The following is a 16,277-nucleotide window of genomic DNA, read 5'->3' as shown; positions in this document are numbered from 1 at the left end:
GCAACCTGCAGGTCTCTGTTTTGAGTCTCTCTTGCTTTCCTTGCCCAGTGCTTTAGGTGAACACCTTTATGTCTCCCCTTAGTAGTGAGACAAAGTTTATTTTTTTTACTTTGTATTTCATGCATAACCTCAACAGTTGTGTTTCTGTTGAGCCAATCTGTTTTTTTTTTCATGTATCAGCTTATTAATCTTTCAAGGGTTTCCCTTTCAGCAGTTAGGATAAGATACAGATTCTTTCATATGACTTTTTGAAAATACTTCACATTCTGGCTATAAACTATTATTCACTTTTTTCTCCCCCATTAAGTCATTTTGTTTGTATATATGTATTACATCCCTAGAAAAGAAACTCCTGAAGGATACCTTGAGCCCAGGATTTGGAGGCTGCAGTGAGCTATGACTGCTCTGTTATATTCCAGGCTGGGTGACAGAGTGAGACCCTGTCTCTAAATTTAAAAAAAATTTTAAATCCCAGGATTTTCCCTCCTGTGTTTTCATCTCTTTCTTCATGGTCCATGATGCCAGCTGAGGTTGTCAGTAAAACCTCACTTTGAAACCAAACTTGGGATAAGAGTAGATTATTCTGTCACTTTTCTAGATCTTCGAGTTACACATCAAATCTGGGGCCAGTCATTCCAGGGACAGGTTTAACCTGCCTATGAGATTCACAGTAATTTTCCCAGCTCTGTGGTCACCTGTGATTTCAAATTTTTCAATGTGATCATGTTTCATCTTCACAGTTAGAACCAGACCATGACTTTGGAGCATAGCCTAATAATAATAACCTGATGTTTGCCCTTGAGAGCATCAACCATGACATTCATGCATACCATTATGGAGGCATGGAAAGATGGCAGAAATAGCTATTACTCACTTTTTTTTGTTTCCTTCCAGTCCTTCCAAATCATGTGCTGCTCTTACAGACCTGTGTTAGTAGATGTGTCTCTCCTTCCAGCAGGGCCTTACACCCACCTGAAATCTCCAACTTTTAGCCAGATCTTTTGAAACTTCTGTCTCTATGGCAGTTGTTCTTTCCTGTATACTTCTAGACGCAGATACAATTCTAATCCCTTTGTAGTCCTAGCAGGTACCTGGCAAATAGGGGAGGCTCACTGAAATGTGTGAATGATGTAGGTTAGAGGTAGAAGTCTGAATATGTGTTGGCCTCAAGCTATGGCATGCTCCTAGAGGATCAGGACTCTTTAACAATTGACTCACACTTCTAGAACAGAGCTAGTCTGAATCTCCCATCCTCACCTCACCTATACACATACACCTAGAGATCTTTAAAATATAACTGTAGTTTAAGCAAGTCAAGCTTGATAGTAGGACTGGAAAACCTCAGCCCAAGGAATTGGCAAAGCTTATGTCTGAAGTTGTTGCAGAATCTCAGTCCCACTATCCACATGTATAGAAATCTTTGTCTCAAAGGATTTAACATAAACAAATAAAAATTTGTCATTCCTGGCAAAAACAAGGGTAAGACCACTCTCTAGGGATATTTACTACCACAGGAGAGAAGATGAGTTCATAGCCACATGAGGAAATAATGTACTATAGAGATGTTCACAGTGACTAGAGATATTCTAAAAAGAAATAGAAAACATAATGGAAAAGGGATACTATAAAAAAATGAGGATATGGAAAACTTAGAAGTGAAAAAATAGTATTGAAATAAACTAAATGAACAGTTAAACTGTAGATTAAATGCAGCTAAAAAAGCAATAAGCCATAAGAGCTGAGCAGATTTTCTAAAAGAAGAGTTAAAATTGTAGGAAACTGAAAAGCAAAATCTTAAGAGCAACTGTTGAAAAAAAAGACGTGACTTAATAAAGAAACAACAGACTGACGAATTCTTAACAGAAGGCAGAAGGGAGTAGAATAACTTCAGGGAACTGGGGTAAAGGCCCATCTGAAGATTCTCCATGTGTACCAGCAAGGCTCAGACTACCTCTTACTCAACGGAAAATAGAACTTCTACAACTGAGCTATGGTTTTGATAGCCATGTGGGCCAGGGGATTCAGAAATCAGAGCCCAGCCCCTGCAAGGTTGGGGGTCGTCATAACAATCCTGTCTGTACCACTAAGCTCTGGGATCTTGGGGCACTGAACTCCTGAAGTAAACCCTATCATGAGATCCACAGGGCACCGCGTGAAGTGAGGAAAGAGTGGAAAAAGATAACAAGTTCCCAAGAGGTTGAAGCAAAAGGATGGCCCTTGTGCTCTTGCAGCCAGCTTCAGATACTAGAATTAAATGAAAATCATTGTCTCTGGACAAAGGCATCATTATCCTAGATCTTGAGGAATCCCCATGTGTTTTTTGAGGGCTTTTAGCAGCTTGCAATAAACAATAATCAAAATAAGAAAATGGCACCACAAGAAACCGGTGGAAACTTCGCTGGTAATTCCAGAGTGTTTTTGTAAAGAAATAAGGAAGATACAGAGTTTCAGTTATATGAAATGAATAAATCCTAGAGATCTGTACAGCATAGTGCCTATAGTCAATACTGTATTATACACTTAAAAATTTGCATGCTGGATGCAGTGGCTCATGCCTGTATTCCTAGTGCTTTGGGAGGCCAAGAGAGGAGTTCGAGACTAACCTGGGAAAAATAGTGACACTTCATCTCTACAAAAAAATTTTAAAAAAGGATTTACTAAGAGGATCTTATTTTAAGTGGATCTTATTTTAAGTGTTCTTACCACAAAAAAATAATAAGAGGATGGGAGGAAACCTTTTGATGGGTAGGTTTGTGGCCTACATTGTGGTGATAGCTTTCTCTTCAAACTCATCGAGTTGTATGCATTAGATGTGTTCCGCCTTTGTGTGTCACCCATATCTCACTAAAGGGGTTTTGGTTAAAGATAAGATAATCTTTTATCTGCAGAGAAGAAACTAAACAGTTAACATTGATTTGGGTAGAAAACACAAGTCATTGAACTTGTGAAAAATGAAGCACAATCATTGGAATTTGGAAATTTGAAGAGGGCTGCTAATGTGTACAGCAGATTGGCCACACCAGAAAAGGGCTGGAAGAATGAAAGAAAAATGGCAGGAAATAGAGAAGTGAAAGATTGGACCTACTTTTCATCAGTCTCAGAAGGTGTAAAGAGAATAATAGATCAAAGATGATATTTGCTGAGAATTTTCCAGAATTGATGTGGCACCAATCCACTGACTCAGGAAGCCCAGATTCCAGGACGGATAAATAAAAAGAATTCTATGTAAGTCATAATGAAATAAATTTTTAAAAAAAGACTTGGCCTGGCACAGTGGCTCATGCCTGTAATCCCAGCACTTTGGGAGCCGAGGCTGGTGAATCACAAGGTCAGGAGTTCAAGACCCAGCCTGGCCAAGATAGTGAAACCCTGTCTCTACTAAAAATACAGAAATTAGCTGTGCGTGGTGGTGGGCACCTATAATCCCAGCTACTTGGAAGACTGAGGCAGAGAATTACTTGAACGTTGGAGGCAAAGGTTGCAGTGAGCCGAGATCACACTGCTGCAATCCAGCCTGGGTGACAGAGCGAGACTCTGTCTCAAAAAAAACCTTAAAAATAGCCAGAGGAAAACTTGACAAGCACGGCACTGAGGCTGACTCTTGGAAGTAGCAGCAGAGCCCAGCAGGCAGTGGCATATGTTCAGAAAGAGACAGGCAGCACAGTGTTCTGTCTCTGCTGAATAAAAGAGACATCTTTAAGGGCTAGTGGCAGAAGTTCTAAAGGATAACTCCAGGCAGAAAGTGATTTCGTGTAGAATGCTATGAAGGAAGAACACTTCTATAGTGTGCTTCTATTTTTGGAATCATGAGTATATAACTGCCAAAATAATGTAAGGAAACAAAGATCAGAACTATAATCTAATGTATAGCGGAAGATTAGTGACCGCTGTGTTTCTTGTTTTTTTTTTTTTTAAGTTCTTGATACTGTTCAGAGAAAGAAGTTGGAAATTGATTAGTATCTTAGATGGAATCAAATAGGCATGTAAAATTTCCAGGGAACATATTATGAGTTTGTAGTAATTTAAACAGGGATATTAGCACTGTGATAGGCACACCACAGGGACAGAGGGCACAGGGTGCACCTCTCTGGGAATGCATGAGGAAAAGGGAAGTGTAGGGTAAGTATTTTATTTTATTTTATTTTAAGATGGAGTCTCACTTTGTTGCCCAGGATAGAGTGTAGTGGCATGATCTCAACTCACTGCAGCCTCCACCTCCTGGGTTCAAACAGTTCTCCTGTCTCAGCCTCCTGAGTAACTGGGATTACAGGTGTCCACCACCACACTTGGCTAATTTTTTGTTTTGTTTTGTTTTAGTAGAGATGGGGTTTCATTACGTTGTCCAGGCTGGTCTCAAACCCCTAAGTGATCCCACCTGCGTTTGCCTCCCAAAGTGCTGGGATTACAGGTGTGAGCCACTGCGCCTAGCCAGTAGGGTAAATAATGGGACCAGGACAGGGCTTTGCATTCCAGTGAGGCCAGAGGATTCAAGATCTGAAGGTGGACAAAATACAAAGTGAAAACGTTTAAAAATGAAAATAGTGAATACTTTGGACTTCTGGCATTTTAAAGTACAGAAAGTACAAATCATAAAATATTAAAGATTGATAATAGATCACATTAAACATCTGAATAAAAAGATTCCCAGAATAACAAACCACAGAAGCAGGTGAAAAAAGATGATAATACCTAATAGTATCCAAGCAGTAGGCAACCTGGTGGATACTACAATATAGGGAGTGGAGTAGCCTCAGGTTGATGGTAGGAGTGTAGTAATGAGTACAGCCTTTTCGGTAGAAACTGCCACTCTGCTCCCTAGTGTCAAACATACACTTAGGCAGCAATCCAGAGTTCTGAGGCTGAGTGTATGGCCCAGAGAAACTCCGCCTTCCGGGGTCAAGTGATGTTCCCGTCTCAGCCTCCTGAGTAGCTGGGATTACAGGGTCCCACCACTGCACCTGGCTAATTTTTAGAGAGACTGGGTTTCACCATGTTGGCCAGGCTGGTCTTGAGCTCCTGACCTCAGGTGATCCACCCGCCTTGGCCTCCCAGAGTGCTGGGATTACAGGCTTGAGCCACCTTGCCTGGTGGGGTATAATCTTAAATGGAGAAAACAAAACGTTTTGAGACAAGCAGCCTGGCTGGTTTCCTGTTTTGATGTGGTCTAGAGAAAAAGAACAAAAGCCCCCTACTTAAGCTGTAGCTTACCTAACTTCCAGACAATCAACAACAAAAAACCCCAAGAAGCTGTTATCACAAGTTCCCACTTGATGGGGCTAGGGACCTCCCTGGGGCCCCCCCAGCATGTGTAGTTACACTTATACTTCAACTTATAGTTACTTTTTCCTCATTTTAATGCCAAAAATCACACCCAGGGTGAAAATTTAACCTGCAAATGTCACAATTTCTGAAGAAGCATTTCCAGCCACTGTGCATGCACTAGAAAAACCCCTCCTATACATACCCTGACATCACCCCTACCCATAGGAAAGCCCTTTAAAGTTAACACACTGCTTTCAGGGAATAGCTGCCCCTTTCCTTTTGCAGTGCTAGCTCACTATGAACAAGCTAAATAAACTTTCACTTTCTCTTTGCTATTATGTCTGGTGATTTCTCTTGATTTCTGTCATGGAAGATGACAAGAACTCAGGGCACTGTTAACAATTTCAATTAAATTATTAAAAAATTTAAAGGTCACAGTTAGCCATAGGACTGTACTTGTTGTTGATGTTTTGATAAATATGGCCTTTATTTTTGTAAATTCAAAGTTAAATTAATTTTGTTAACTTTCTAGGAACCCCTCAACTTGTTGACTTTTCTTTTTGTTGTTTTACTTTGCCTTTGTGTATCTGAGTTCCGGATGATGATTCCACCTAAAGGTAGCAGAGTTCTTACGTAATTCTGCTTGTAGGAGTCTATCTGAAGGAAGCCATTTGAAATACAGAAAAGGCCGGGTGCAGTGGCTCACACCTATAATCCCAGCACTTTGGGAGGCTGAGGCGGGTGGATCACGAGGTCAAGAGATCAAGACCATCCTGGTCAACAAGGTGAAACCCCGTCTCTACTAAAAATACAAAAATTAGCTGGGCCTGGTGATGCACGCCTGTAGTCCCAGCCACTCGAGAGGCTGAGGCAGGAGAATTGTTTGAACCCAGGAGACAGAGGTTGCAGTGAGCCAAAATCGTGCCATTGCACTCCAGTCTGGGTAACAACAGCGAAATTCCGTCTCAAAAAAAAAAAGAAAAGAAAAATACAGAAAAAGCTCCCTATGCTAATGTTAATTGCTGAGTTGTTTATAATTATAGGAAATTGACAGCAATATTTTCTTAAAAATAGGAATGGGTGGTTCACTAATTATGTTAGGCAGCAGTAAAGTCCAGTGAACCTGCTCTCCCATGTCACACCATCTGCTGTTGCCAGAGTGCCCTGGTGTGTGATGGGTAGAGGGGAGGGGCGTGGGAGAATGTGGAGAGTGTCACATAAGCAGTGTAGGATTTCAGCTCCAGAAAACCCCTCCATGCAGATGACTAGAACTCATTCCTGTGTGGGAGGATGCCAAGTGTCCTTTTGTTTGTTTGTTTGTGTTTGTTTAAGAATGGGGTCATTTCTCCACTTTCAGTGATGCATACATATTCAGTGTAGAACATTGAAGAACGAGGAGAGCACAGAGATGAGTATCACCAGCAGCCCCGAATCTGTTTAGTCTACATGTGTGGACTTTGTTTATTGTATCTGGGGAAGGGAGAAGAGCATTTAATGCCCTAACCTGCTGAGAGGCAGTGGAATCATTAGAGATAAATTTGTCTTTTTTGCTCTTCATACTTATATTTGAGTTGTCATCATATTTGTCCAGCTCTGTTTGCGTACCTGTTACGGATCTAGGGCAGTGAGGATACCCAGCCTTGGTCTTAAACCTAGCATGGCCATGAATGATGTGGCCAGCTTGGAGCTGCTCAGTAGTACCTGGTTTAATTGTTACTCTGGTGTGTGTTCTCATTGTCTTTCTCTTGGTCTCTTTCTGTCACAGTTTTTCATTTGTTTAGTTTTTTAATTGAAGTATAATATAAATGAAATAAAACATACTAATCTTTTATATTGTTTAGGCAAACTTGTCATACAGTAAAATACATGGATTGAACTGTATCATTCGTGAGTAATCACCTCACCTCCCTGTATTTCCATTGCACTCAGAAAGTTCCCAGAGTACTTAAGTCTTAACGTTTATAGCTCAACTTTTATACACCACCTACATGTGACCACTACTTGGATCAAGATATAGGAAATTTCTAGTACCCTGGAGGTTGGACTCAGTGTCACCCGTTCATAGACACATACTCACATATACTATTTGTGAGGATTGTTTTGGATACTCTGGTGCTGAAATTTGCTTCCTGATGTCTGGTGTCACTTGTCTTTGTGGGTGACTCCACAATCTAGCCCATTTCCTCTGGCACCTCGGCATACACACTCATGGTGCTCTGCCAGCATTCTCCCAAGGAATAAATGTTTTGTCTCTCACAGATATGGGACACAGCAGGACAGGAACGGTTCCAGTCTCTTGGTGTGGCCTTCTACAGAGGTGCGGACTGCTGCGTTCTGGTATTTGACGTGACTGCCCCCAACACATTCAAAACCCTAGATAGCTGGAGAGATGAGTTTCTCATCCAGGCCAGTCCCCGAGATCCTGAAAATTTCCCCTTCGTTGTGTTGGGAAACAAGATTGACCTCGAAAACAGACAAGTAAGTACCAATGATGATAGGCATTGTCACACTCACCTGCTCCCCAGGGGCCTTGTGAATTTGGAGAGTTCCCTGCTAAGCTCACAGGTCTGTAGGAGGTGCTGGTGGAAGTCTTTTTACCCTATTCGAGCCCTTCAGGCCAGCGGCCTTTAAGGACCAGGACCCACTCACCTGGGTTAATTAAGTCCCCATGCTGCCCCCAACTGGCTGTGACTTTGGACCATTTTCTTGGCTCTCTGAGCTTCAGTTCCCTTTCTGAACTTTGAAAGAGGGAATTCGATTTTGTTATTCTTAGTAGTCGCCTCCCAGCACCTCCAGGCCATGCCTGGATCTCTGTGTGTGCAGAATATTGCTTTGGGCTTTGAGTGAAATTGCTGTACTGTACTTTCAAATATCATTTCTGTTGGAAACATAGACTCTTTGATTAATTACAACAAGGTTTATTTCTGACCATGGATCTCTTTTTCTCCCCTTCCTAAGTGACTTAGTCCTTATCTCTTGGCTGAAATTGGGCTAGGGGTTGGGGAAGGAATGAGAACGTGTGAGTGGCATGGGTGACATCACACTAGCAGTAATGGGGAAGGGACTATACATCTTAAGACCAAGCTGCTGAGCAATTCCTGTTCTGGGATCTCTGAGGTCCCAGTAAACACTCTTCATTTCTTCCTGGACTGGCTTCTTACTCCATTCACAAATGGCTTTTAAGGTTTGTGAAAGGAGCGTCAGAAGGTATGGGCTATAGACCGAGACAGGCTTTGAGCTGTCTTGCTGAATCCTAGCTATCCTGAACATAGCCAGCAGGGCGAGTTTGGATGGGTCTGCAGATCTCCTCCAATACCCTCTTTCTCTAAGTCTTTGTCCTCACCTGTACCACCTATAGACAAGGGGCCATGACACTTCCTGGGGAGGATGGAGTCACTGCTGGCGGCTTCTGTCATGAGCCTGTGTGCACCCTGCTTCTTTCAGGTGGCCACAAAGCGGGCACAGGCCTGGTGCTACAGCAAAAACAACATTCCCTACTTTGAGACCAGTGCCAAGGAGGCCATCAACGTGGAGCAGGCGTTCCAGACAATTGCACGGAATGCACTTAAACAGGTGGGTCTCCCACAGCTGATCAGCCCCTCTGGTGATGCCTGACCACTGACCCAGCTCATGCCTGGCCTCCTGTCCTTAATCTTCTTCCCTAGCCTACTCTTTTCTATATAGCCAGAAAACCCTATGTGGTCATCTGGGAAGGTTATGACATGTTCTGCTTAAGCTTCCAGAAATCCCACTTTGTGGGGAATAATCTAAAAGAGGCAGAGGCCATGAAGACTGAGGCTGCCCTTTTTTTACTAGGCTTTTTCTTGTTTTCTTTTCATGCAATTGGGAGAGCAGGTCACTGGGAGACCCCTATCAGATTGCTGCTTCTATTTAAGGAGGAAGTAAACTTGAATACGAATCCCAGCTCTGCTCCCTACCAATCATTATATCTAGTTTGGGCTTAAAAAAAAAAATATTATGGCTGGGTGCGATGGCTCACACCTGTAATCCCAGCCCTTTGGAGGCTGAGGTGGGCAGATAACTTCAGGTCAGGAGTTCAAGAGCAGCCTGGCCAACATGGTGAAACCCCATTTCCACTAAAAAATCCAAAAAATTAGCCAGGCCTGGTGGCAGGCACCAGGAATCCCAGCTACTTGGGAGGCTGAGGCAGGAGAATTGTTTCAACCCAGGCAGTGGAGATTGCAGTGAGCCAAGATCACCACTGCACTCCAGCCTGGGTGACAGCAAGACTCTGTCTCAAAAAAAAAAAATATATATATATATATATATGAACTTCTACCCCCTCACCTGAAAAATGGGAATACCTGCTTTTGCAGAGTGATTATGGAGATTAAATGGGACAGACTCTTTCAGCTCTCACATACTGACAGGTAACTTTTTTCCCTAGGAACAGTTAAGTAAACAACACAAGGAAGAAAACACAGGAAAACTATTCAAGGGCTACAGTATATAGAATTTCTGATTTACTGTTTCTGTGATTAGATATAACCACTCATGTGAGTTGAAAGTCTGTTTTGATGTACAACTGTGTTAGGGGCAGTGTTGAGTTAAGGCAGGTCACGAGGCATCATCAGACAGTATCTAGGGGTGGTCAGAGGTATGGTGGATTTGGGGGAATATAGAGAACACTTGAAGCGTGTGGTGGCTGTGAAGGGCAAGGCAGATTCTGCTGACTCCAGGAAGCTGGCTGCATGGAGGTAATGGCTTTCGGTAGGGCAGAGAGTTGTTTGGAATGGTTGCTGCAAGGACCAGGGAAATTCTGGCATAGGTGGGGTCTGCACTAAGTGTTCCAGAATAAAAGGGACAGACCTCTACCCAGTGAGGAAATTGTTCCACCCAGAATGCCAGGAGAGCCCTCAAGTTGTAAGGAGCAGACCAAGATGCAGACTTGGCTACTCTAACCCCCATATAATAAACTGTTATGTTTTTCTTAATGTTCATATAAAGGAATGGAAATCCAAATACATGTGAGAAAGTGCTTCCCACCTGTTTCCCTGTTGCCTGGCATCAGAGTTTTTCTCCTCCATCACTTCTGTCCCTGTTGTCTTATAATAATGCTTTTATTTTTAGAGCTAGCCTCTAAGGAGTTAAATTTTTAGATTGGAAGATGGGTTTTATTGTAAGTTAGGGTGCCAGGTTGTTTTCCCCAGGTGGAGTAACATTTCAGCAGTGTGGGCTTGCTTTCTCCTACCTCCTTGCCAGCAAGCAATAGGTGTCACCTGTCACTCTGCTGACATTGCCAACCTTTGGGTGAGTAAATAGCCACCATCGTGGCTGAGTCCCTCTGAGTCCCTGTCCCTGGGGCTTAGCCATTTGGATTTTCTCTGCTACACACAGCGAGCACATAGCACACAGCACACAGTTGGGCATCTCTCAGTTCTGATGAACTGTTGGTGAATTGAAGTTAACTCTACTTACATTTCAAGTGACTTTACCAACTCTGTCGTCTTTTTAAGTCCTTTGACTAGGAAAAAAATAACTTTTTGTTTGGGTATTCATTTTAAATTGCTGTGTTTCTTATGTCTACATCTGATTTGTCTCTAATTCAGCTGGAATTTATTTTGGCTTATGGCAGGTAAGAGGGACTCACCTTTTCTCTCAGACAGCTCAGCCAGTTGTTTGAAATCAGTGGACTGTTATGTAAGGGATTTCCCTCTCTGAATAGACTGGCCATGCTAAATGCTCATATGTGCTGGGATCTATTTCTAGTCTCTGCAGTCTGTTCTGGTGATGTCTGTGTTCCCTCTTGAGGACTGTCTTGATTTGACTACCTGATGAGGCAAGTTTCCCCTTGCCACATTCTTCTTCTTTTTTTTTTTTTGAGACAGAGTCTTGCTCTGTCGCCCAGACTGGAGTGCAGTGGCATGATCTTGGCTCACTGCAACCTCCACCTCCCAGGTTCAAGCAGTTCTCCTACCTAAGCTTCCCAAGTAGCTGGGAATACAGGCATCTGTCACCATGCCCAGCTAATTTTGGTATTTTTTAGTAGAGACGGGGTTTTACCATGTTGGCCAGGCTGGTCTTGAACTCCTGACCTCGTGATCTGCCCGCTTCGGCCTCCTAAAGTGCTGAGATTACAGGCATGAGCCACCACACCCAGCCTGCCACATTCTATTTTTTGAGATGGAGTTTCGCTGTTGTTACCCAGACTGGAGTGCAATGGCACGATCTTGGCTCACCGCAACCTCCGCCTCCTGGGTTCAAGCAATTCTGCCTCAGCCTCCCGAGTTGCTGGGACTACAGGCGCGCACCACCGTGCCCAGCTAATTTTTGTATTTTTAGTAGAGACGGGGTTTCACCTTGTTGACCAGGATGGTCTCGATCTCTTGACCTTGTGATCCACCCGCCTCAGCTTCCCAAAATGCTGGGATTATAGGCATGAGCCACTGCGTCCGACTTCACATTCTTTTTTAACTAATAATTTTGTTTGAGTTCCACCATTTTCCTCTCTCACCTCCCATCCCCCAAATAAAACTGTTGAGATTTTGACTTAAATTCTTGATTTTCTTCAAGCCCATTGTTTTTTTCTCATCAATTGCAATTATGTTGTGACCGTTGAATTAGTCTGTTCAGGCTGCGTTGACAAAACCCCACAGTCAGAGCAGCTCCAACAACATACATTTTATTTCCTCACAGTTCTGGAGACTGAAAGTCTGTGAGCAAGATGGTAGCACATTTGGTTTCTGGTGAGGGAGCTCTTTTGGGCTCACAGACTGCTGTGTTCTCACTGTGTCCTCCCATGCCCTTTCTACTGTGTGCACAGAGAGCAGACACACGAGCAAGGTGTCTCTGGTGTCACCTCTTCTTATAAGGACATGAATTCTCTCAGATTAGGGCCCCGCCCTGCAACCTCATTTAACCTTCATTCCTTCCTTACTCCAGATACAGCCACCTGAGGGGAAGGGTTAGGGCTTCCACACAGGAATTTTGGAGGAACACAAACATTCCGCCCAGCCGGGCACTGTGGCTCACGCCTGTAATCCCAGCACTTTGGGAGGCCAAGGTGGTGGATCAGGAGTTTGAGACCAGCCTGGCCAGCGCAGTGAAACCCCGTCTCTACTGAAAAAAAAAAAATACAAAAAATTAGCTGGGCATGGTGGCACATTACTGTAATCCCAGCTACTCGGGAGGCTAAGGTAGGACAATTGCTTGAACTGGGGAGGCGGAGGTTGCAGTGAGCCGAGATCGTGCTACTGCACTCCAGCCTGGGAGACAGAGTGAGACTCCAAAAAAAAATAATAATAAATAAATTAATAAATCACAGTCCACTAGAAGAAATGGAAAAAAATTAATAAATAATGTTTAAAAATTAAATGAGCTGGGTGTGGTGGCTCACGCCTGTAATCCCAGCACTTTGGGAGGCTGAAGTGGGGGATCACCTGAGGTTGGGCGTTTGAGACCAGCCTAACCAACATGGAGAAACCCCGTCTCTACTAAAAATACAAAAAATTAGCCGGGTATGGAAGTATGTGCCTGTAATCCTGACTACTCGGGAGGCTGAGGCAGGAGAATCTCTTGAACCCAGGAGGCAGAGGTTGCAGTGAGTCGAGATTGTGCCATTGTACTCCAGCCTGGGCAGCAAGAGCAAAACTCCATCTCAAAAAAGTAAAAGAAAAAAATATCTAGAATAATAGGCAAGCCTATTGAGACAGAAAGTAGATGTGTGGTTGCTGGGTCTAGAATAGCATAGAATGAGAACAGGAAGGAACTCCTAATGGCCATAGTGTTTTTTTGAGGGGGTAATGAGGGTATTTTGGGCTTAGTTGATGGTTGCCCAACTTTCTGAATATACTAAAAATTATTGAAGTGTACACTTTATGGCATGTGAGTTAAAACCCAATGAAGCTGTTAGGAGTGCAATGGCTCTGTCTTGGCTCACTGCAACCTCAACCTCCTGGGTTCAAGCAATTCTCCTGCTGCCTCAGCCTCCTGAGTAGCTAGGATTATAGGAACCTGCCACCACACCTGGCTAATTGCTGTATTTTTAGTAGAGATGAGGTTTCACCATATTGGCCAGGCTGGTCTTGAACTCCCACCTGCCTCAGCCTCCCAAAGTGCTGGAATTACAAGTGTAAGCTACCGTGCCCGGCCAAAGCTGTTATTTTTTAAAGTATGTATTCCTAGATGTTTTATACTTTTATAGCTATTGTGAATTGAATGATTTTTTTCCCTAGATAACTTTTAATGACTAGAAATAGTACCTGTTTTATCTCCAAATCCCAGAACAGTCCCTGGCACACAAGCGCTCAGTATTTAAGTGACAGTGTTTTCCTGTACCCAAAAGTAGAATGCTGTTCCTCATTGGAAATGTGTTACTTGAGCAAAAGTCCCACTAAAATGACTGTCGTCCATCTGCTCTGATCACTTGTCATAGGTAGTGATAAAATGGATCCACAGCTGCCTTTCTAGGCCTGCAGCACTTGGGAGACAAAACTCTGCTGAACCTTTGGAAGAAAAAGCAAGGAAACGAGAGGCCATTGGTCCAGAAAAGTGAATGGGAGATGGGGAGGTAGAAGGAGTGTTCCAGGCTGGGAAGACAGCTCACACTCAGCTCCAGCCACTTCACCTCATGCATACTTTGGCTGAGGGTTGCCAGATGTTTGAGAAAAACTAGAAATCCAGATCATTGTTAACCATTCACAGCTGTATGGAACATACAGAAGGCACCTGAAATGGATGTGGTCCCAGAGCTCTGAGATTGTGATCTGCTGGAGGACATCTGTGAACTGTGATCTGATTGAGAATGTCAGTGAACTTCTGTCCTGATTGTTGAGTGCAGACTACTGCTTCTCCTAGCAGGATTTCTCTCTTCATATTGACCTGGAGTTCTCACAAAATCTGTTTTTCTTTTGCTACTCCCCTGAACATGGCACCTTCTGCCAGAGCACTTCCTTCACTGAGTGGCAGGCTCTGCTCCACAGCTCCCTGCCCACTCTGCCCAAGCAGAAGTGAGCCAACCTCTCCTGGGCAGAAAGGGCCCACAGTGAGGGCTGAAGTGTTTCTGTTCCCTGAGTAACCAACCTTTCTCTGTCTCCCTGTCCAGGAAACAGAGGTGGAGCTGTACAACGAATTCCCCGAACCTATCAAACTGGACAAGAATGACCGGGCCAAGGCCTCCGCAGAAAGCTGCAGTTGCTGAGGGGGCAGTGAGAGTTGAGCACAGAGTCCTTCACAAACCAAGAACACACGTAGGCCTTCAACACAATTCCCCTCTCCTCTTCCAAACAAAACATACATTGATCTCTCACATCTGGCTGCCAAAAGAAACCCTATCCAACACAGTTACACACCACATATCACACACACACACACACACACACACACACACACACACACATACATACACACACAGATCTGAAGTAAGCAAACTCCAGCCCCTGCCTGTGATGGCTCCTTGGGGTCTGCCTGCCCACCCACATGAGCCCACGTGTATGGCAGCAAGACAGGCCAGTGGTGGAAGTCATTCTGATACAGAGTTGGCATTGGAAGCTTATTCTTTTTGTCCACTGGAGAGAGAGAGAACTGTTTACAGTTAATCTGTGTTTGATTATCTGATTTTTTTTAACGGTCTTGTGGTCTTTTTACCCCTCCCTTCCCCCTCCCTCCTTGAAGGCTACCCCTTGGGAAGGCTGGTGCCCCATGCCCCATTACAGGCTCACACCCAGTCTGATTAGGCTGAGTTTTGTATGTATCTATCTGTTAATGCTTGTTACTTTTAACTAATCAGATCTTTTTACAGTATCCATTTATTATGTAATGCTTCTTAGAAAAGAATCTTATAGTACATGTTAATATATGCAACCAATTAAAATGTATAAATTAGTGTAAGAAATTCTTGGATTATGTGTTTAAGTCCTGTAATGCAGGCATGTAAGATGGAGGGTTGAACCCTGTCTGGATTGCAGAGTGTTAGTGGCTGAGAATTGGGAAATCCAGCTAGTGGCAGTATTCTGTACAGTAGACACAAGAATTATGTACGCCTTTTTTCAAAGACTTAAGAGCCAAAAAGCTTTTCATCTCTCCAGGGGGAAAACTGTCTAGTTCCCTTCTGTGTCTAAATTTTCCAAAAGGTTGATTTGCATAATACAGTGGTATGTGCAATGGATAAATTGCCGTTATTTCAAAAATTAAAGTTCTCATTTTCTTTCTTTTTACCCTCCCTACTCCACACTTCAAAACTCCTCTATTAGATCAGCATCCTACTATGAGAGTGAAAGGAAAACCCTAACAGATCTGTCCTAGTGATTGTATCTTTGTTCTAGAAGGCGCTCCTTTCAGGGTTGTGGTATCCTTAGGTTAGCGGAGCTTTTTCTCCTTTTCCCCACCCATCTCCCCAGTATTGCCCATTATTAATTAACCTGTTTCTTTGTTTGGAACCCTGGCAGTTCTGCTCCCTTCCTAGGATCTGCCCCCGCATTGTAGCTTGCTTAACGGAGCACTTCTCCTTTTTCCAAAGGTCTACATTCTAGGGTGTGGGCTGAGTTCTTCTGTAAAGAGATGAACGCAATGCCAATAAAATTGAACAAGAACAATGATCATCTGCCTTTGCCCTGTCGTTTTTTCCTTCTTCAAGAGTCTTGGCTCAATAAAGACTACATGAGCTAATCATAGCCAATGCCTTATCAAGCAGGAGAGCCCTCCGTAAATGGGCATGTGTGGCCCTTTGGGGCAGAAAGGCTCTCTCCTATCTGGTCCTGTAGTGCCTGTCCCTAGTTTTGGTTGGGAGGGTGGTTATTTTAATGGCAGTGGTGGAGGTTGGGAACCACGAATGGAGAAAGCATTGTCCCTTTAGAAGAGCATCCACAAACTGCTGGTGACCTCTGAGCCATGCATAGCCTGTAGGTGTAACTGTAACCTAGTCATGTGTTATGTGTTTTATTTTTAGTTGACCTGGTTACTAACACTTAGATGTATAATTCTGCCTTTGTCACAGGAGAGGAAGATTTGGCAGCAGAGGCCCAGTATTTCAACATAGGTAAGCCGCCACCTGGAAT

General features: G+C 43.5%; 1 protein-coding gene across 1 annotated transcript in view; it reads left to right on the top strand.

The window, feature by feature from the left end:
* Nucleotides 1–15,819, top strand: part of RAB7A (RAB7A, member RAS oncogene family) — an 81,749-nt gene extending 65,930 nt beyond the window's left edge. Inside the window, exons 4-6 of the mRNA XM_002758677.7 lie at nucleotides 7,522–7,740; nucleotides 8,707–8,835; nucleotides 14,327–15,819. Coding sequence (XP_002758723.1) covers nucleotides 7,522–7,740; nucleotides 8,707–8,835; nucleotides 14,327–14,422 — 444 coding nt within the window. The 3' untranslated portion in view covers nucleotides 14,423–15,819. The remainder of the gene's footprint in view (nucleotides 1–7,521; nucleotides 7,741–8,706; nucleotides 8,836–14,326) is intronic.
* The last annotated feature ends 458 nt before the right edge of the window (nucleotides 15,820–16,277 follow it).

Source organism: Callithrix jacchus, chromosome 15, assembly GCF_049354715.1.
Source record: "Callithrix jacchus isolate 240 chromosome 15, calJac240_pri, whole genome shotgun sequence".
NCBI classification, from domain to species: Eukaryota; Metazoa; Chordata; class Mammalia; order Primates; family Cebidae; genus Callithrix; species Callithrix jacchus.
Note: the sequence above shows the minus strand (reverse complement) of the source record. Positions and strands in the feature narration are given on the sequence as shown.